This window comes from Jatropha curcas, chromosome 8 (assembly GCF_041381405.1).
Source record: "Jatropha curcas cultivar XTBG-Jc1 chromosome 8, XTBG_Jcur_1.0, whole genome shotgun sequence".
In the NCBI taxonomy this organism is placed as follows: domain Eukaryota; kingdom Viridiplantae; phylum Streptophyta; class Magnoliopsida; order Malpighiales; family Euphorbiaceae; genus Jatropha; species Jatropha curcas.
The window spans coordinates 26,730,958-26,753,303 of record NC_143158.1 but is presented as its reverse complement, the minus strand read 5'-3'; the positions used below and the strand labels follow the sequence as shown (position 1 = coordinate 26,753,303).

The 22,346-nt window shown below is 35.3% G+C and overlaps 2 protein-coding genes across 6 annotated transcripts; one reads left to right on the top strand and one right to left on the bottom strand.

Annotated features, from left to right (window-relative positions):
• Positions 1–2,058: 2,058 nt before the first annotated feature.
• LUG (transcriptional corepressor LEUNIG) lies at positions 2,059–13,553 on the top strand. Of its 5 annotated transcripts, none has more exons than XM_037639186.2 (19): positions 2,059–2,216; positions 2,451–2,581; positions 3,265–3,362; positions 3,486–3,595; positions 5,528–5,971; positions 6,077–6,162; positions 6,524–6,602; positions 6,682–6,748; positions 6,964–7,013; positions 7,358–7,669; positions 7,777–8,001; positions 8,320–8,550; positions 8,635–8,776; positions 9,084–9,193; positions 9,486–9,635; positions 10,589–10,744; positions 12,086–12,202; positions 12,387–12,593; positions 13,157–13,553. In XM_037639186.2, the coding sequence occupies exons 2-19, from the start codon at positions 2,550–2,552 to the stop codon at positions 13,298–13,300; spliced, it is 2,760 nt and encodes a 919-aa protein (XP_037495114.1). In that variant the 5' UTR covers positions 2,059–2,216; positions 2,451–2,549; the 3' UTR covers positions 13,301–13,553. The 5 variants fall into 5 exon arrangements, with proteins under 5 accessions (XP_037495114.1, XP_012078642.2, XP_012078639.2 ...); XM_012223252.4 differs by having other exon boundaries at positions 8,305–8,550; positions 8,662–8,776; XM_012223249.4 differs by having other exon boundaries at positions 8,305–8,550.
• A 791-nt stretch (positions 13,554–14,344) lies between these two features.
• On the bottom strand, positions 14,345–21,340 carry LOC105639456 (putative 2-oxoglutarate-dependent dioxygenase AOP1). The gene is made up of 4 exons (XM_089725262.1): positions 21,286–21,340; positions 15,730–16,054; positions 14,866–15,187; positions 14,345–14,734 (listed from the first exon to the last, which is right to left on the bottom strand). Exons 1-4 carry the CDS (start codon positions 21,338–21,340, stop codon positions 14,477–14,479), a joined length of 960 nt encoding a protein of 319 aa, XP_089581388.1. The 3' UTR covers positions 14,345–14,476.
• Positions 21,341–22,346: the final 1,006 nt, after the last annotated feature.

Sequence of the window (22,346 nt, the reverse complement as noted above, 5' to 3'; positions counted from 1 at the left end):
GACATTCAATGTGAGAAACTAACCCTTTAAAATCCTAATTTGTATAGAAATAGAAAGTGCCAAATCCCTCTAAATTCATATTAATCACTCATAACCCTAGGAAACAACATCTAACCATTTCTTCTTCTCTTGCTTCAAGTAATTGCCTCCCTCCCTCTTTTCTGTTATTATTAAAAAAATAAAAAAAAAATCTTTATTTTTTCATTGACCGCAGGTGTCCTTGATTTATTAGACTAAAATTAAATCTCACTCGCATATGGTTGCTCCTAAAAAACAAGCAGCTCCTAACGAATATTGCTCCATCTATCAAGATCGAAATTTCAACTTCACTTAAGGAATAAAAATATAGAATCAATCATTTCAATGTTTGTCAGTAAAAAAAATTATTAACAATATTAAGGACTGATAATTGCCTAACAAGGTTTCCAAATATGGGCGGATCAAACTAAAATAATTTATTTTACACTAAAAATTGAATTTTTTTATTTTTTATTCTATATTAGGTGCCAGAGCCCTTTTCGACCCTGTATGCGTCCCTTCCTGTTCCAAAATGCACTTCCAACTATTTTGTCCTCCTATTTTATACTAATTTGCGCTCATTCTTTCTAAGTTCCAGTTTCTTCCTCGCACATAGCTGAAGAACTTGAACTAAAACATGAATCCCTTTTGTGAATCCAGTGCCTCGTTGGAAACGCAATCAACAACCAAATTTGCTTATTTGAATGAACACTAACTAATTTGAGTCTCCATAGAAGATTGGAAGCCAAGACCAGGTTGTTAAAATGACCATGAATAGGCCTATCATCCCACTAAAATGAACTAGTGCTTTTGAATCCACCTGCAAAGTAACTTGTCAATATTCCAAACCCAGTTTGTGTATCTGTGCTGTGGGGAGATGGTAACATCAAAGCCAGATTCAGGATTTTACTTCTGTAAAGGTAAATAAAAATATACGATAGGAAAATTATTTGTCTAGACCGGATTCATGACTCCATTTATGGACCAAACCATAAATTTATGGTAAAATATACTTTCGTTTCAATAAAAATCATTAATTTCATTAGTTTAATTTATAGGTAGGACCATAGATCCAGTCTAATTAAATTTTACCCATATAATTAGAGCAGTGAAAGCACTAAATTAATAAAAGAATAAAGATGCATACTAAAATTTTCATGTGGCATGAGAATAAGTGCCTCAAGTGCATTTATTGTATATTTGTCTATAACTAAATTAATATTTAATTTTGGATATTATTTAAATCAAATCTATAATTCAGCATGTGAATTAAATCAATGAAAATATAGATTTTTTTAAAAAAATTATTTCCTTTTTATAATTTTTTCCTAATGAATGAATAAAATTACTTTTATTTAAAAAAAATTTATTTCTACTGGTTTGATCTATGGATCACCATAAACCGGGTCTACGTAAATTTTTTTTAAAATTTTTGTATATCATATTCAATTTATTCGTTCAAATAAATTTAATTAAGATTAAATTACTTATTTTGAGATTAAACAACTTTATAAAATATGTATAACTTTATTATATTTTAATTATCTAATTTGGATTTAAAACTATGTTAATAAAAGATTTTACTATTACTTAATGGTAAAAATCCATAATAATAAATATCTAAAAAAAGGACTACGACCGCCATTTTTATTCAGACATTCTTACGTAACGTTTAGGTTATTTTGGGAAAGAAATGAGACCACCAACCAGAAGTTGACAAACGCAATGGATATATAATATAACTCCGCCCAGAAATGGGTCGAAAAACAAAAGTTTATAAAGTTTTGGGTAATTTATAAAAAATAAAAAACTTGATCGTTATAAATAGAGCAAAAGTCAAGTGTTTAAAGTGAAAAGGCATAAGAAAATATAGAATGACGGATTTACCTGTAAATCCTTTCCGCTACCTAAGCTAAAGGACCATCAATTTATAAGTCTTTAGGGTAATCGGTCCAAAATCAAAGCCTATTTTAGTCATATCAATAGAAAAAGTTGTCCATGATCAAGTGGCTTAGACTTGAAAATTTGACAAGATCTGAGGGCTTTTCTAGTAAATTCAATTAGCTAAGCCATTATGATATCTGCAATAGCAACTCAATCCACCAAAGCTACAGAAATAAAAATTCGTCTAAAATTTTTTTTTAAAAAGAAAAAAATCTAGAAATTCTCAGACAAATAAACGTTTTTTGGGTTTGCAGGTATCTTTATCCATCTTTCCTTTTCTAGTTTTTTTTTTTTTTATTTTTTTAATTTATGCAATTAAGAAACATTTTACTTTCTTTATTTTTTCATATGCCGAAGACTATAAGCTCGGCTTCTATTCCCACAAATAGATTCTTCTTCAGTTCTTCTTCCATCTCTCTCTCTAGCAGTGTGTCTTTATCTTGGTGTTTTTAGGTTCTATTAGTGAAGTTTGCTTTTTTACTTTGTAGCTGGAATTCTTGTAACGTGTTCATTTCTGGGTTGCAATTCTAGAGGTGAAAAAAGAGACATTATTATAAACTGTTTATGCAAGCTTCTAAGCTAACAACATGTCTCAAACCAACTGGGAAGCTGATAAAATGTAAGTTCTATTTGCATATTTATTCATTTCCTTTTTCTTAGTTGGGTTTCTTTTTTTTTTTTTCTCTCTCTTGTGCTGCTCACTCTTTTTATTTCTTCATCTTGATTTGTATCATTGGTAGTTGGGATTTTCCGGGTTTTGCCGCTTCTGTTAGGTTTTGGACTCAAGTTTTGTTCTTTCAAGTTGTTTCATCATATGTGCTATCACATTGTTATTCTAGGGTTTTATTTCTGTACAGTGTCTTTTTTCATTTTTGGTGGTCTGAACTTGTTTAAGAGTTGGTTTTAGTAGGTGGGTTGTTGGTTGTTTAGTTTTAGAATTTGAATTCATGCTACCTTTACTGCTGTTTACTTGTATTCTTCTTTGTTTGTGTGTCAGCTGAATTCTCTATTTCTATATATTTTTTTTCTCTTCTACTTCATTGCTTTTATTTCTTTCTTCCTTTCTTTGTTGTTCTTGTTTTTATTTTTAAGGACTATAGTATTTAGATTTGGAATTTCTCCATTTACATTGCATGAATTTCTTGACAAGAGTCTGTAGTATCTGAAGAATATAGTTTTTGGATTTTTTTTTGCGTTTCTGGTTCTGATTTGTGCTATTATGCTTGGTAAAGTCTATTTCTTTGTGGCTTTTCTCGCCCTTATTTATGAAATGAAGAGTTTTATTTTTGTAACAAACAACAGGTTAGATGTGTATATCCATGATTATCTAGTAAAGAGAGATTTGAAGGCTTCTGCTCAGGCTTTTCAAGCTGAGGGAAAAGTGTCATCTGATCCTGTAGGTGGGTAAATGAAGTTATGCTTCAGGGGAAGAATATGAATTCAGATTATAAATTCATGTTATTGTTTTTGGAAATTGTGTCTGGATTCTTGATTGATTTTGAATTTTGACCCTGAATTTCTAGCTATTGATGCTCCTGGAGGCTTTCTCTTTGAATGGTGGTCAGTTTTCTGGGATATATTTATTGCTAGGACTAATGAGAAGCATTCAGAGGTTGCTGCATCTTATATTGAGGTTTGAGGACTTTTCTTATGTTATGTATCCTATTTATTTACCTTTAGTCTTTATTTGTACATGGTATGAGTGCTAGCGTAGGCAAAGAGGTGCTTTTTATTTGATGCTGTTTATTGACAAAAATCTCATTTCAAGCATCCTGTTGTTGTGTCCAAACTTCTTCTTTTCCATACCCCTCCCCATAAAAGGGGAAGAAAAATAGAAGAAATAAAGCAGAAAGAAAATTTTCCGGTCTTCTGCATATAGTTGACCTTTTCATGTCAGTATCCCATTGATAACTTTGTCTATTTTTTAGGTGAAAGTTGAGTTATTTCTTTAATCCCATTGATAACTTTTGTATATGAAATTGAGATTGATATGTGCAATATTGTAATGGAAGAATTCTTGCTTCTTGGTTTCTACCTTTTTTCCTAATTCTTCATTTACTATCCTTTTTTGTTGAAGCCACTTAAAATTATGTCTTTTATGAGTTCTAGAAATTTTATGTCTTGGTTCTGGTTCACTTCTATTTGTCCATCAGCAGGATTTTAAATGTAACCCATGTAAATCCTCCAGTGATGGTAAAACTGAATAAGTGAAGAACATAATTAAATTCATCAGATACTGTTTCTGAAGCTCTAGTAGTCTTGTTCTTCCTCCTTACAGCTAACTCCAGCTCCTCGTATTAACATAGTAATTCCTGGTAAATTGATAGATAAATTGGTTATTAAGAAGGTATTGAAGAAAAACAAGTCATGCCACTTCCTTGGCATTGTTCAATTTGTCCCTTGCAAGAGGTATTAGTAAACCTTCCATTTTATTAAATAAACTCTTAGAAAACCCTTTTAATTTTTATTTGTTGCATTTTAGGTCAGTTCTTGTAAAGTTGGACCTAGTTTTTGATGTGGTTGACTACAATCCTTAAAAGGAAACTCTTTTTTCGCTATTCCTATCTTTTAAGTACTCCCTTTGTCCACAAATATAAGTCGTTTTAGAGTAGTTCTTTTATCCATAAGTATATGTTGTTTTGAGAATATCTAGGACCATGAATATACTTTGATTCTCTATCAAACAAATAACATGGGACCATTAACATTGTTAAAGCTAAACTGTTGAAGTCTAGATGCAGCATGTAATTAATAAAGTTTTTTCAATTCTACCCTTATTTATATCAATACAATTGGTAATTTAGTCAAATTGATAAATATTCTGTTATAATTTGGGAGAACTAATTGCTTCCTTAATCATCGTGCAACAATTTTAAACGATTTATATTCGTGGACAGAGGGAATAAAATGTATGTATATGTGCAAACAAGTGCATGGACCTGCATTCTGGCTGGATACCTGCCCTGTCCTCTGCATACTTGGTTGCCCCACTCTTGCCCTAACAAAAATGTAAAAAAGAGAAGTGCATGGTTTTCTGCAGAAGTTCCTTTCCTGTCAATTCAAGTCTGATCTGACCAAATATGCTCCAGAGTATTTTTCAGTCTGTTACCAGTTGCATATTTTTTGTCCTTAAATTCTTTAGTGGGATTAAATTTACAGAGGCCTAAGCAAGCCCTTTTTCTTTCCAGATGCAGTAAACCTTCATAGGAAACACAAATAGGATTCTTTTCTGAGAGGTTGCTTTATGATATGTTGGTACCTTTATATCCTGCATTAATAGTCCCCGTGGTTTGATGTGGTCAAAATGGCAACATCATATTAGTTGAGGGATTTTTTAGGAGGATAAACAGTATACTGGCTCAAGAGAACTGTGCTAGCATCTTTTACCCAACTGGCCCAACTCTTGCTGTTTGGGGGTTTTTGTTTATGGTTCTAGATATTTTTTGATGTTGAAACTCTGGAATCCGTGACCTTTTCATTTACATGCAAGTGTTTATATAAAAATCCCTGGATTTATAATAACTTCAAATTCCATTCTTAACATTATGGCTTATCGGAATTTCAGACTCAGTTGATTAAAGTACGGGAACAGCAGCAGCAACAACAGCAGCAGCAAGCTCAACCGCCACAGCATCAACAACAGCAACAGCAGCAACAACAGCAACTGCAGATGCAACAGCTTCTATTGCAGAGGCATGCTCAGCAACAGCAGCAGCAGCAGCAGCAGCAGCAGCAGCAACAGCAACAGCAACAACAGCAACAGCAACAGCAGCAGCAGCAGCAGCAGCAACAACAACAACAGCAGCAGCAACAACAGCCTCCCCAGCAACAGCAACAGCAGCGAAGGGATGGTGCACACCTCTTAAATGGTAATACAAATGGGCTTGTGGGAAATGATCCTCTTTTGCGCCAAAATCCTGGAACTGCCAATGCTTTGGCAACAAAGATGTATGAGGAAAGATTAAAACTGCCTATTCAGAGGGATTCTTTGGATGATGCAGCAATGAAGGTAACTGGATTGCCCTTTTTGTTTTAAACCATTTTGTGTGGCTTCTTTCCATATCTTGAATTTTGGTGGATTTCTTGGCTTAACTGTCTTCCAAATTGTTTACAGCAAAGATTTGGTGAGAATGTAGGCCAGCTTTTGGATCCCAATCATGCCTCAATATTGAAGTCTGCGGCAACTGGCCAGCCTTCAGGGTGCTTTTCTTGTTTATTATACCTTTAATGCTCAGATGAAACGGGACTGTATGCAGCATTTGAATGTCTTTTCTGTTTATGTTGTCTAAAAAGTTCTACGTTTTGCAAAAATACAAAAATAGCATCCAAACTAAACATTGGTGACTCCAACCTGTTTTCCTTTTCTCTGTTCCATCGCCATCAATGTAATGAATGCATGTGAATGTGGATTTACAGTAAACAAGGCTAGGAAAAACAAGTTAGACTATTATTAAATTCAAATGTCTGAATAAGCACAGAACCAATTTTGGGCCTTCCTTAAATGTCTTGTGCCTAATACTATTGTTGAGATAAAGCGTATTGTTGTTATAACAAATTTCAGGCAAGTGTTGCATGGCACAGCAGGTGGAATGTCCCCACAGGTTCAGGCCCGAAATCAACAAATTCCAGGGTCTACACTGGTATGTATCTCAAGCAAGTGATCTCATAGCTATGAATTTTCATATTATTCATTTTGTTCTAAATTTTATCTGGAATCAGGACATAAAGAGTGAGATCAATCCAGTGCTAAATCCCAGAGCTGCTGGTCCAGAGGCATCATTAATAGGTATTCCTGGTACTTCCTGCTTATGAATTTAATTTCCAAGAACCTTTAACTAAGGTGAGTTTTGGGGAAACAATTATTTCAATTATGGCCACCTGAATCTAGCATCCTTACCTTTCAATTTGAGTGCCTAAAGTTATAAATTTCTTATCATGGTTATTGCACTGTACATGCCTTTGAGATTTCTGTCAACAACATGTATGGTTTTGTTGTTTCAGGATCAAATCAAGGCTGTAGCAATTTGACTTTAAAAGGGTGGCCACTCACTGTAAGTCTTCTGTGGTTCAATTATTCCTCTGTTTCTGCCCTAATCATAAGAACTGAAGTATATAGTTTTTGGATAAATCGTCAAATAAAATGACATCTTTTTTGTTTGGTTTTTTTGTGCATTTATATATTTACAAACCCTCCAAAAGTGTTTCTAAATAAGTATTTCAAAATTTTTTTTCTGACATATACTTTGCTTTTATGATATTAATTTGATCATAGCGGATGTTGGAAATAAAGGATTCATATAGCTGCCCCAACTAGTTTGGGAATAAGGCTCAGTTGTTGTATATATTTACAAAGTTAATGCTTTGAAGTGCTTACCTTTTTTGGTACCTTTGTCAGGGACTGGATCAGCTTCGCTCTGGGTTTCTTCAACAACAAAAACCTTTCATACAGGCTCCTCAGCCCTTTCATCAACTTCAGATGTTGACACCTCAACACCAGCAACAGCTTATGCTCGCACAGCAAAATTTAACATCACCATCTGGTAGTGATGACGCTAGAAGATTGAGAATGATTTGGAATAACCGGAATATGGGGCTCGGGAAGGATGGGCTTACAAATCCTGTTGGTGATATGGTTCCAAATGTTGGGTCTCCTTTACAAGCTGGTGGCTCTCTCTTGCCTCGTGGAGATACAGATATGCTGATGAAGGTCCCATGGTTTTACCAATTACTTTTCATCTTTCTTTGCTAGTATGTCTTTGAACCTGCACTACTTCCATTGCCTTTCCCTTTCTAAAAATATTCCTTCTTTTGTAGTTAAAATTGGCTCAAATACAGCAGCAGCAGCAGCAGCAGCAACAGCAACAGCAACAGCAACAGAACAGTAATCCACAGCAGCAACAGCAGCTTCAGCAACATGCACTTTCCAATCAGCAGTCACAGAGTTCAAACCACAACCTTCATCAACAAGATAAGATGGGAGGTGCTGGTAGTGTCACAGTAGATGGAAGCATGTCCAACTCATTTCGAGGAAATGATCAGGTCTGTCTTTTTAAGTTACCTCCTATAATATAGTAATCATAGAAACTTGTTGCTCTAGAGACTAATGTATATATAAAGGATCAAATATATGTAAGAACATTTCTGTGCACTTAAGGGCAATACATGTTCTAAAAAATTTCTACTTAAAAGTTGGGCTCCTTGAAATTTATTTTTGAAGAATTTAGGCAATCTATTCATAATTGGCCATTCCATAATTTTTTGGAAAGCTTGTTGAGTCGTGATGTCTATCAGATAGCCAATCTGGACAGGTTTCTAACATGGTTTTCCTTGTGCCATTTTAAGGTTTCAAAAAACCAGACAGGGAGAAAGAGAAAACAGCCAGTATCATCTTCAGGTCCTGCCAATAGCTCTGGCACGGCAAATACTGCAGGACCCTCCCCAAGTTCAGCTCCGTCAACACCTTCAACTCACACCCCTGGAGATGTGATCTCGATGCCATCTTTGCCACATAGTGGTAGTTCTTCTAAGCCTCTAGTGATGTTCGGAGCTGATGGCACAGGAACTCTTACATCTCCAGCGAATCAGTTGGTGAGTGCATGTCTAATCTTTTTATATTGGTAAAGGAATTGAAAATTCCTTGCTTAAATTCTCATTGGAATTCCATTTTGGCAGTGGGATGATAAGGATCTTGAATTGCAGGCTGATATGGATCGCTTCGTGGAGGATGGATCTCTTGAGGATAATGTTGATTCTTTTTTATCCCATGATGACACTGATCCTAGGGATACGGTTCCTCGTATGGATGTCAGCAAAGGTGTGCAACTACTCATTGAATATTGATCATGATTTTTTAAAAAGATTTTTCAGTACTTTGCTGAGTTCATATTGGTGTTTATTTGAATATGATGCAATAATAAGCAAATTGTTTGGAGATATTTCAATATCTCTGGTTATTTTCCTTCATACTTCCTGTTGTTTTTCTTGGGGCTGATTTGTAGGTACAGTTTCAAAAAAACATTAATAATGAGTGTGAATTTAATTTATAGTATCTATGTGTAACTAAACTGAATTTCCTCTCTGTATACATGATTGGTGAGCATAGAGTTTACGTTTCATCTCAGGGTTTACATTTACTGAAGTAAATTCTGTTAGAGCGAGTGGAAGCAAAGTAATCTGTTGCCACTTCTCATCGGATGGAAAATTGCTTGCTAGTGGTGGCCATGATAAAAAGGCAAGTGTGAAGACAAACTTTGTAAGATGTAAAGCACTAAAACACGAGGCAAAGAACTAGATGGCAATTTCTTATGAACAATTAATTTTCTGAAATTAAGTTCTAAAAGTAAAATAATTATATTTCTGAAAGATTTATTTCAAAGTCTGATTTAATTGACCAAACAAGTGTAATCTTTGCCTGCTTTACATTGTTTATAGAAGGAAAAAAAAAAAAGTCATGGCAATAGTTTGCTCGATCTATACTTCTGGAAATTGAACGTGAACGTTTTGCTTCATGTTCTATGGTACAGGCTGTATTATGGTACACAGAAAATTTAAAGCCCAAGACCACCCTTGAAGAACATTCTTCATTGATTACAGATGTCCGTTTTAGTCCAGGCATGCCACGCCTCGCTACATCTTCATTTGATAAAACTGTCAGGGTTTGGGATGCTGACAATGTTAGTAGATATCTTTCATCTTTTCCCTGATCAACTTTTTTTGTTGCAATTCTTGCCTTTTCTCCCCTTCTCTTGATGGGAAAATTGTAACTTGTATGATAGCATATATAAGCAAAAGGAACTTGTACATGCATATGTAAATATACATTTAAGGAAATTTCATGAAGATATGATGTCAAATTGGTGTTTCGTTCAAAGGATTGTTAGATGAACTGGTTTGTACATATATATTTTGTCCTTTTTGCCCCCTTCTGCTTATGATGGTGGTAGAATATACTGGGTTAGTGTTATATTGCGGATTAGTCTATAGGAAAATAATTTATGTTGGTTGTCATTGTTAGTATGTTGATTTTTAACATGTGATAATAAATATGTCAACTGGTTTTTTTGGGCTGTGGACATAAGAGGCTAGATGTTTCATCAATTGAAGGTGGAATTTGTGAACGTGAAAGCCTGCACCTTTTTAACTGTTGAAGCTAGATTAGAACCCTATAGCAAATTTTCGGTGATTGAATTGAGCATAAAGTTATTGGGTTCATTTGGGTGATTAAGAACATGCATAATAGCACGAATACAATTATGAGAACTGAATATTGAGTTGCTGTAGTTTTACACAGAGAGCATTCAGTTCTTAGGTTTATGCACCGGTTATGGTTATGTAGTGATATCATGCTCTCTGCTATTGACCGTTAAATTTTCTTGTTAACAAAATTTGCTGGAAACATGTTTTTCAATTTTTACATTGTTTCTGACTGTATAGTTTGTCACGATCCATAGTCTTGTCTCAGATTCAATAGTTATGCATGTTCCCATATTTTAATGGCTGGAAGTGTATCTAATGTATCCATACTTTGCTTATTCATTTCCCTGTTAAATAATCTTTGTATAGTTTTCAAGTGAGTTTTTGCATGATTTTGGTGTTCATTCTCAAAATTCTGTGGTATGTTTTGCAGCCTAGTTACTCGTTACGCACTTTTACGGGACATTCAGCCTCTGTCATGTCACTAGACTTCCACCCTAGTAAGGATGATCTTATATGCTCTTGTGATGGGGATGGTGAAATACGTTACTGGAGTATTAACAATGGTAGTTGTTCAAGAGTATTCAAGGTAGATTCTTATTGTTGGTTAGAGTTATTACTAATTCCTATTTAGTGAAATTCCCTATCAGCAATTGCTTCCCCTATTAGGATTACATAATTATTCCTCTTCTACGTTTATACTATATACTTGCTATTATAAAGATTGAAAGTGTGAAACAACAAAAAGAATTTTCTCTCTAAATTCTAATACACAACATGATATCAGAGCCACGTTATTTTAGAAAGAGAAAGAAAGATTCCATTTCCCTTCTGGTTTTTTTAAGAGCAGTGAACCCACCGTTGAAGGTTGGAGATTCCTTACAAAGAGTTAACTGTCACTGCTCCCCCCAGAGCTTAGGCCAGCACATCTAGAAGCTATTTTTCTCATTTTAAGATATGTGAAATCCGCACCCAGAAAAGGACTTCTCTGCTCGAAGCATGGTCATCTGAAGATAGAAGTTTTTACACATGCAGATTGGGTTGGATCTCTTGATGATAGAAGGTCCACATCTGGTTATTGCACATTTGTGGGTGGAAATTTAGTTACTTGGAGAAGTACAAAAACAGAATGTGGTAGCAAGATCAAGTATAAGATCAAGATCAAGCAGAGTATAAAGCTATGGCACAAGGCTTTTGCTAGTTACTATGGCTCTAGAAAGTTATAAAAAAATGGAAGTTATCAAAAATTGAAGATCTACCATTGTTCTATGATAACAAGGCTGCTAGTAGTATTGTTTATAATCCAGTTCAACATGATCGAACAAAACATATTGAGATTGACCGTCGTTTTACAAAAGAGAAGATAATACATGGTATTTTGAAGATAATACATGGTCTATGAAGGACAAATAGCTGATGTGTTTACCAAGGTTCTTAATGGCAAATTGTTTCATAATTTGGTCTGCAAGTTGGGCATGTGTAATATTTGTTGCACCAACTTGAGGGGGAGAGTTGGTTAAAGTTATTACTTCCTATTTTGAAATTTCGTATTAGTAATTGCTTTCTATATGAGTATATTAGATTAAATAATTATTCCTATTCTGGTTTTATACTTTTATATATATATATTTATATATGCTTGCTATTATAACGATTGAAAGAGTGAAATAACAATAAGAATTTTCTCTCTAAATTCCAAGACACACCAGTTAAAGACTTATCTGGTGTAGTAGTAAACAAGATATTAATGAAGGTCCGAGATAACTCTCTCTCTCTCTCTCTCTCTCTCTCTCTCTCTCTCTCTCTCTCTCTCTCTCTCTCTCTCTCTCTCTGTGTGTGTGTGTGTGTGGAAGGAATGGATACAGGTGAGTTGGACTGGATGCATTTTTGAATTAATTAATTAATTTTATTATTTTTTCATATGGATTAGGGTGGTACGGCTCAAATGAGATTTCAGCCCCGTATGGGGAGGTATCTTGCTGCAGCTGCTGAGAATGTTGTATCTATACTGGATGTTGAGACACAAGTTTGTCGGCATTCATTACAGGTCAGTTAAAACTTGATGCATAGACAGCATTTTATGAATGCTATGCTAGTCCTCAAAACTTGATAAGGTTGTAAATTACCATAAGAAGATTTTGCTCATGGTTGTATCATATTTCCATTCTTCGTCATTCTTTCCTCTCTCTGTCATTGCTTAACTGCCTTTGGATGCATATGGCCAACTGCAGGGACATACTAAGCCAATACACTCTGTGTGCTGGGATCCTTCTGGTGAGTATCTAGCATCTGTCAGTGAGGATTCTGTCAGAGTGTGGAGACTTGGATCAGGGAGTGAGGGGGAATGTGTTCATGACTTGAGCTGTAATGGCAACAAATTCCATTCCTGTGTTTTCCATCCTACATACCCATCATTACTAGTGATTGGCTGTTACCAGGCAAGTAACTTTGGTTTCCATGCTTTTTGTATACATTGATGTGCTAAATTATTTTATTTGGGGCCCCTTTTGGTGGGTAATATGAATGTCTGTGATGCAAACCTTTTCCAAGGTCAGATACAGTAATTGATAGCTTGCCATACTGTTTATGAGAAGTATAATGAAGCCATAAACCTGCTTTTGCTTTTGTATCTGTCTAGGGGCATTTTCCTGCAATTGATTATGGTTCACATTGGGGCTCACATGTATCTTAAAAACTATGAACACGCTTCCTTTATTTTCAATTGGGAGAATTCTTGCGAGTCTTGACAAAGTTTCTGATCAATGATATGTCAAATTTTTATGCAGCAGCACTTCTTTTTTCCCTATTTCAAATTAAGGGTGAAATATTGTTTAACTGTCTAACTTTTAGTCAGTTTCATTTACTGTCTTGTGGGGTTTCTCTCCCTTGCTCTACAGTTTAAATTTGTACTTTTTAAACTACTGGCATCAATGAAATATTTGCTATTTGTGTTGCTGTTAAGGGATTGTCTCTAATTTCCAACTGTGGACATTTATTGCAGTCTTTGGAGCTTTGGAATATGACTGAGAACAAGACTATGACTCTGTCGGCTCATGAAGGATTAATTGCTGCCTTGGCTGTATCGCCTGTGACAGGGTTGGTTGCCTCTGCTAGCCATGATAAATTTGTCAAGCTGTGGAAGTAATATTTTCGATCATTGTTATTTAAATGCTTTTAGTTTGTCTATTTTGTTCACTTGATCTTCTGGCCTATTTTGTGTTTTTATTCAATCTCAGGTCCTTATAACCCCAGAAACTAACCTTTTCTTCTGTTGTTGTTGTCGTTTGTATTACCTTTGACATGATACTACTGTTAACTTAGAGATCACTGTTCAAGCTTCTTGGACAGTTCGTAATGCCTCTTGTATTCTATTGAGAAGTATATACTTTTCATCCATAGCTTACCTGTTTTACCATCTTTAATTTCTGTTTTGACCATCATCTTAGGGAATACTTTCCCTCAGTTCATTTGGCTGCCTTGCAAATTGTCTCATTTTCTGATTACTTTGTACTCTGGTTTCAACTAATGTTTATTCTCTTAAAATTGTAATATCTCCTTCAATTTTGTGTTTTATTGTTGAAAAAACAGACAAATCCATTGATTAGCAAGAGTGAATTTAACATTGAAATTGATTTTGTTTAAGCACTATTTTAGATGTTGGAAAAAGCTGGTTTGAAATTCTTTATTTGTCTTGAAGCTTTTATGATTATTGTACCTTAAAAACAAACTTCTTGATGTTTTTTTATGTAATGCTTCTTTCACGATAATTTGAACGACATATCTTGAAACATCATTGAGAGCATGTTGTACATATTATCCGAGAGGGGCAGGTTGGCCCATGATTCCACAAAGGCAGAATATATAAATTTACCGCTTGAATTTTGTTATTTTAATTTCGTGACACTCAATTTTTATTTTGACCTATTGAATATATCTACGTATAAAATTATATCTACTACACTTCAATTTTGAAAATTATTTTATTGAACACCTTAACTGCAAAATTCAATCAATTAAACACATTAAAAAGTTTGAAATTTCAACTTGCAAAATTAGATTAATTAACACATTAAAAAGTTAAAATTCATAAAAATCATTATTCTAAATGTATTTCGCTAACTAGATATTGAGTCGATATTTTACCAATAGAAATCAAAAATTCTAAAATTAATTGATATTAGTACTGAAATGTGTGTAATATTATTAAAATTTACAAGTTTAAGTATATGATAAATGATTTACAAAATTTAAGATGTCATAAAATTAAAATTACAAAGTTTAAAGCTGAATTTATGTATTTAGCCTTTCCACAGATGATTACTTAATTGTTCCCAACGAATGCAAACATCTGCGTTGCTGATTCTATAGCCATTCCCCCCTTTGAATATGAGAATATTATGAAGTCCATATAATCAAATTCCTTCAAAAGCTGGGGATGATTTCCATCATCTAATTCCTTAGGTGGCTTGATGATAGTCCCTTCTACAGGAACTGCAAATGCTCCAAAAGAATACCTGTCTTTGTCACCCTTCATCATCACCCTAAGTTTCACTGCATGCAATTTTCCATCACTCCATGCCTGCAAATCAATGTTCATAACGCAACTTCAATGCTTAGTTCTTTGAGGAATTTCTTCAAATGGTTTGAAAGCAGATATAAACTCAATCCTAAACAGAACCTAAGAAGAAATCAATGAACCAAGGAAATTACCATAAGAGGATCTCCAACAATAAAGAAAAAGAAATTGGTGGTGGATGGAGAGAGTTGAATCCAATGGCCATCTTTGGTTTCAATTTCAAGCCCTGAAACTTGATCCTCAAACAAAAGAGTACACATTGGTTTTTCTGTATGGGCTTTGAGTCCATCCATATATTCCCCACTTGGAGGAGCTTTGTATTTCATCATCCTTAACAAAGTCTTTGTTTCCATTATCAACCCTAATTTTTCTTTCAATCCATAGCTATCAATAATCATCTTTTGTATTATCTTGCATAGCTCTTCCACTGGCTTCAACGTGGAGCTAATTGTTTGGCTACAATAGTTTATTCATTTTTCATGAAATTAGTACTAAGCAAGGTTATTCACTTGAATTATAGTTCATAATTTCATATTTCATTCTTTGTCCTAAAGGTCACTTTTGTTTTTTATGGTAGCATCAAGAAGTTTAGTCCATCTCGATTGCAAAGCATAAAAGTTTTTGGCGTTCCAGTAAATTACGCTTTCCGAGAATTAAACTTTTGTTCTCACCAAATTGAGGTCACTTGTTTTTTTTTTTTTTTTTTTTTTAATGTAATTCCCTCCAAAAGCAGATGATAAGAAAATCATTTCATTCCTTGTTATTTGCAACAATAAGCTTTTCCTTCAACCTGAATGACAGAAAACAATCTTTCCAATCATCTTGGAAAAAAATAAGCTTATTTACTGAAAGTATATGGACAGCGGCTTTCTTTTCAATAAAAAAAATGGTATCAATGATCAATGGGTTTTTTAAATAACAACCAATTGATTTAGCTAGTTGTATTATAAAGATATCAACTAGGAAACTCCGATAAGGTCAAGATTAATCCTCCTTACTTGAACTGGTGATGGCCATGAGGCCAAAGTAATTCTGTAAAGCTTCTGAGGGAGTCATAGTTGGTGACATCTTCAATGCCTAAGCTCTCATACAAAGGAATTACTGGGTACCCCCCTGCATACCCATGATAAGGCTTTGGGTTAAAATTTTTCTTCTTTGTCTCTGATGGAAGACTAAAAACTTGCCTGACCATTTCGAAGGTCTCATCTCTTAGTTGTAGGGATATTTGATCGTAAACCACCTCAAAGCACAAAAATGTTTCACAAGCTTCCCTAACCCTTTTGCATAAATTGTGCCACTCTTGTTCTTCATGAACACAATGTGTTAGCCAGAATAGGATCAGATTATGCAGATCATCATTTCCTTATTTAGAGCCTATTCTCCAGCAAGTCAAATTTGTTGTTTTGGAAAGTTTCCTGCACAGAATAACTGACCATTATTAGCATAGATTGTTTCCGTTATTGTATAATCTCTTGTATAAAAATCATATTGATACAGTAATGAAAGATTGAGAACATTTATCTCAATCCTTCTTCCTGTCCTTCAATTCTCATATTCTCTGATTCAATATGGTATCAGAGCTGGCCAGATGGCCTAAATAAACCAATCTCATCATTTACCTTTACCCTTCTCTGAACCCTAAAACCAAGATCAAAATTCAGCATCCATCCATTATGTCTGACGAAGAGACCTCAGTTATTATGGATGATGAACTCACCCTTAAAATAGCCAATTTACTAAAGAATGGACTCGGCTCAAACTAGAAACAGAACCTTCCAGATCAATTGACCATCAGTACCAAGCTTAACACCCAAAATTATGCACTTTGGTCTAGGATGATCAGAGTTGCCATTGGAGGCAATTCTAAGAGACTTCTGGGCCATGTCACTGGAGGAACTGAACCTCCTCAGACCACAGATCCGAATTTCGAAAGGTGGGAACAATACGACCTTGCGGTCTTCTCTTGGCTAATTCAGAATATAGAACCACAAATTGCAAGCAATCTTACCGAATATCCGACGGCAAAAGCCTTATGGAATGCCCTTGCCATCACTTATTGCAGTGGCCGTGATAAGCTTCAAGTTTTTGATCTTCGTGTCAAAGCCAACGGACTGAAACAGGGTACAACAAGACTTGAAGATTTCTGGCTCATCATGCAAGGGGTATGGGGAGAAATAGATCGGAGAGAACCCAACCCAATGACCTGCACGTCTGATATTGCAAAGTTTAATCAACTCAGACAAGAACAAAAAGTGTTTCAATTTCTAAATGCACTGGATTACAGATATGATCAGATTAAGAGAGAAATACTAAGAACCGATCCCCTTCCAGGTGTATGCCACAGTAAGAAAGGAATCGGCAACAACAAAAATCATCGGGAGCTCTGTCACAGGGGGAGACCAAGGCTCGCAAGGAATCGGAGAAGGACTCATAACTGAAGTGGCCGGCCTTCTCACCCGCGGACAGCAACAACGCCGATCAGAGAAAAACTCATCCTTCCGGCCAGACAAATCAAAACTTCGTTGTTCTCACTGTGGTCAGGCCAAGCATACGGAAGAACAATGCTTTGAACTGGTGGGATATCCTGAATGGTGGACTGAAAAACACAGAAACAAGGGGACTTCAATGGGAAAATCTACCACCGCCGTGGGCAACGCTGACAGCGCTACCGGCAACAGCGACGGCAAACAGGTTCGAGGAACAGGAATAGAGGGGAGAGCTATGGTGGCAACGACTAGGCTTTCTCCTAATATGGAAACCGATGGTTTTATAGGTAAAGGACTTGAGTTATTACACTCAAGTCCTCAAACTCTCCCTGGTTACTTATTTAATCTGTCTGATATTGGTGAATACGGAAATAGTACCTGGAATATTGTTGATACTGAAATTGGTCCAGATTTACATGTGAATGATAATTGTTGTCCTCAGAATTACACTAAGGTCCCCATAGTTTCTGATAATTGTAGTTTAACCCCTGAACATGAGAAAATAGGACTAGCAAACCTAATTCAGGGCCAAGATGAACAAAATGAATGGGTATTTGATACTGGTGCTACTGATACTATGACAAATGATGCAAAAGACATTATTGAGCCTTCAGAACCTCAAAAAACTCATGTTAAGACGGCTAATGGGGAACTTACACCGGTAGAAGGAGCTGGGTCAATTGAAATTTCTCCTAAGTTAAAATTGTCTAATTGTCTTTATATGCCGTCTTTGTCTCACAAGCTTCTATCAATTAGTCATGTTACCAAAGAATTGAATTGCATTGTCCTAATGACTCCAACTTTTTGTTTATTACAGGATATTCGGACGGGGAGATAATTGGACGTGGCACTGAAAGACTTGGATTGTACTATGTGAATGAGGTGGCTCAACAAGGTACTGTGATGCTAGCTCACGGGACTGCTGATAGAGAGGCTTGGTTATGGCACCGTCGCCTAGGGCACCCTTCAACTAATTATTTAAAACTTCTTTTTCCAAAGTTTTTTAAGTCTATTGATAATTTGAAGTGTGGGACTTGTGTGTTTGCTAAGAGTCACAGACAAACTTTTCGTCATAATAATACCAGAACAAACACTATTTTTTCTTTAGTTCACTCTGATGTGTGGGGACCGACACCAGTAGTGAGCAGTCATGGTCTGAGATATTTTTTGATATTTGTGGATGATTGTACCCGAATGACTTGGGTATATTTTTTGAGAAATAAATTTGAGGTTCCTGGTAAATTTATGCTTTTTTATAATATGATCAAAACACAGTTTCACACGGATATCCAAATCCTTTGATCTGATAATGGGGGAGAATTCATCAATTCTACCCTTCAAGGCTTTACCCAAAAAAAGGGCATAGTTCATCAAACTACTTGCCCACATACACCAGAACAAAACGGTGTAGCTGAAAGGAACCGAATTCTGTTAGAGATGACCCGAGCCTTACTTTTTGATTCTCATGTCCCAAAATTTTTCTGGCCTGAAGCAGTAGCTACAGCTACCTACCTGATCAATAGACTCCCCACAAAGATTCTTAACCTTAAAACACCTCTCCAGACTTTAGCACAAAAAACCCAAATTCCATCCTCTTTGAATCTTGAACCTCGAATCTTTGGATGCACTGTGTTTGTTCATGTACCCAAAAGTGATAGAACCAAGTTTGATCCTTGTGCTATTAAGTGTGTATTCTTAGGATATGGAGTGAACCAAAAAGGGTATAGATGCTATGATCCTAAGAATAAGCGAATGTTTACCACTATGAATTGTGACTTCTTAGAAACAGAATTTTTCTACAATAACCAACCAAGTGGTCAGGGGGAGAATACAGAGAGTGACACCCTAGGTTGGTTACCTGTGTCTGGTCCTCTTATTGAAGCGGACCCAAAAGAGCAAGTTAATAGGACCACCGAGCTAAGCTCTGAAATAATAGTACAGACTGAGGAAGTCAGTACCACTGAAGATTTATCTGCCCTGGCTCCAATATCCGAGGTAAGAAGTCCTGACTCTCTTGAGCCTTTGAATAATAATCCTTATGATGTAATAGAAGAAAAGTCTCCAAGGAACTATGTGAGTGAAGAAACTACTGAACTAGATGGTAGTAACAGACACATTCTTCCACCTAGAAGCAATAGAGGGATCCCTCCTAAGAGATATTCTCCAGTAAGGGAAACCTCAAGATCAAGGTACCCTGTAAACAACATAGGTGAAGGAAACTTATCTAAGAGTGCCAAAGCTTTCTTATCCAAACTTTATGCAGAGGAAGTTCCCAGAAATATAGAAGAAGCTTTGAAGTCTGAAAACTAGACTAGAGCTATGGAAGAAGAGATGAAGGCCCTGACAAAAAATGAGACTTGGGAAAAGTGCCAACTTCCAGGTGGAAAGAAACCAGTGGGGTGCAGATGGATTTTTACAATCAAGTACCTGCCTGATGGGACAGTTGAAAGATACAAGGCTCGCCTAGTAGCAAAGGGGTACACTCAGACATACGGGATTGACTACTAAGAAACTTTTTCTCCTGTAGCCAAGATTGATACCATAAGAGTGTTATTTTCTATTGCTGCTAACAAGGGATGGCCTCTTCACCAGTTCGATGTCAAGAATGCCTTCTTACATGGTGATCTCAAAGAAGAAGTTTATATGGAAGCTCCTCTAGGTTTCTCAGACAATTTCAAAAGAGGTGAAGTCTGTTGTTTGAAGAAGTCTCTGTATGGTCTTAAACAGTCTCCTAGGGCGTGGTTTGGGAGATTTACTATGGCAATGAAGAATTATGGATTTGAACAAAGCAACTCAGATCACACCCTCTTCCTCAAACGACGAGATGATCTTGTTACATGCTTAGTAATCTATGTCGATGACATGATTATCAAAGGGAATGACACAGAAGAGATGACCAGCCTCAGGAAGAAATTGTTTGCAGAATTTGAGATGAAGGATTTGGGAGCATTAAAGTATTTCCTTGGCATAGAAGTTCTGAGATCTCAACAAGGGATATTTATCTGCCAGAGGAAGTATATTCTAGACTTCCTAGCTGAAACAGGCATGGTTGACTGTAAGCCCATTGATACCCCCATTGCAGTAAACCATGGACTACAAATTCTAGAAGATGGAGAATCAACTGACAAGGAAAGATATCAGCGACTGGTAGGAAAACTCATATACTTGTCCCATACTCGTCCTGATATTGCATATGCCGTAGGTGTGGTTAGCCAGTTCATGCACCAACCTCAGAAACACCACATGGAAGCTGTGATCAGAATCATAAGGTATCTCAAGGGTACTCTTGGACTAGGAGTTGTGTTCAAAAATCATGGTCACTTAGAAGTACAATGTTACACTGATGCTGATTGGGCAGGTAGTCCAATTGATCGTCGATCTACATCAGGATACTTCACACTGGTTGGTGGTAATTTGGTGACTTGGAGAAGTAAAAAACAGAAGGTGGTGGCTCTCTCCTCTGCAGAAGCTGAATTTCGAGGAGTAGCTAGAGGTCTTACAGAGGTTTTATGGCTCAGGAAATTAATCACAGAGGTTGGCTTTCCTCCTATAGACACATGCAAAATATTTTGTGACAATAAGGCTGCTATCAGCATATCAGAGAATCCAGTTCAACATGACAGAACCAAGCATATTGAAGTGGATAGGCACTTTATCAAAGAAAAAATCGAGACAGGTATTGTTGATCTCCCCTATGTCAGATCAGAAGACCAATTGGCTGACATTCTAACCAAAGCAGTCAATGGGAGGTCGTTTGAGAAGGTACTGAGCAAGTTGAGTATCAGAGATCCTACTACTCAACTTGAGGGGGAGTGTTAGCCAGAATAGGATCAGATTATGCAGATCATCATTTCCTTATTTAGAGCCTCTTCTCCAGCAAGTCAAATCTGTTGTTTTGGAAAGTTTCTTGCACAGAATAACTGACCATTATTAGCATAGATTGTTTCCGTTATTGTATAATCTCTTGTATAAAAATCATATTGATACAGTAATGAAACATTGAGAACACTTATCTCAATCCTTCTTCCTGTCCTTCAATTCTCATATTCTCTGATTCAATACAATGTAGTGAAGTTCTTGAAAGATTGATGATACGAACCTGATTTTGAGATGCCATAGCCATTTCTGTCAACTTTTCAGGACTGTTAATAGCAGGTACTTTCAACTATTTATAGCCGGAAATAAAAGGTAGAATGGGCTAAAAAAAATTTTCAAAACTAAAGAGACGCAAAATTCATAAAAATCACTATTTTGTAAATAAAATTGAAAATTATTAACATTTTATTTTAGGAGTAAATTTTAAAAATAAAATTTGGATTAGCGGCAGGGATTTACCCTTTGGCACCCCTCCCTTCGTCATTATATATATATTAATATACATATCTACGGTTGCATGACCACCTCTCTTGGTTTCAATTTCCTACAAACTATTTATAAAGAAAATAGAAACAAAATAATCAAAATTTCGAATATATATATATATATATATATATATATATATATATATATATATATATATATATATAGATAAAAATATTTTTAATATTATATACATATAATCCTGTTCTACTTGGTTTAGTTAATTTATTCTTTTTGTTACCAAAACTAAAATGAAGTGAACTAATTAAAATGTAACAAAATCAAAACCAAACTAAATTGAATCATCAAAATTAAATTGATTCATTTTGATTTAAAAATTTTGATGAACTTAAAAAAAAAAAAAAAAGACCTTATATTATAAGAAAATAGTCCAAATCATATTAAATCATCTACTGGTTCTTTGGTAAGATGTCTATATCAGGATGAGTCATCTTTAAACCATTTGCACAATGGCATGTTCTCATAATAATATTAAATATATATTAATTAATCATGTCATGAAGAAAATTGAAGTCATGAAGAAAATTGAAGCTAAGTAATACGAATCATGAAAGTGACAAGCTATTTCTAGAAGGTTTAATTTTCTCCTATTATTCATAAAGTTATCATTTTTTTTTTTTTTGGAATTAATGAATTTATAATTGATTTCAAAGCAATAACTAAATTTTAAATTATATTATTTCATTTTGAATGTCATTTCAATAACTATAAGCCCTTTACTTATTCAACACTCAAAAAAAAAAAAAAAA

Excerpts from the sequence above, each read along its gene's own strand:
- LUG (XM_012223249.4), top strand. The coding sequence starts at position 2,550 with ATGTCTCAAACCAACTGGGAAGCTGATAAAAT. Across the intron at positions 7,014-7,357 it reads TAAAAGGGTGGCCACTCACT|GGACTGGATCAGCTTCGCTC; the intron begins GTAAGTCTTCTG and ends TACCTTTGTCAG. Across the intron at positions 8,777-9,083 it reads TCGTATGGATGTCAGCAAAG|GGTTTACATTTACTGAAGTA; the intron begins GTGTGCAACTAC and ends GTTTCATCTCAG.
- LOC105639456 (XM_089725262.1), bottom strand. The coding sequence starts at position 21,340 with ATGGCTATGGCATCTCAAAATCAGGTTCGTATCATCAATCTTTCAAGA. Across the intron at positions 16,055-21,285 it reads CAATCTTTCAAGAACTTCAC|CACATTGTGTTCATGAAGAA; the intron begins TACATTGTATTG and ends TATTCTGGCTAA. Across the intron at positions 15,188-15,729 it reads CATGGCCATCACCAGTTCAA|CCAAACAATTAGCTCCACGT; the intron begins GTAAGGAGGATT and ends AAACTATTGTAG.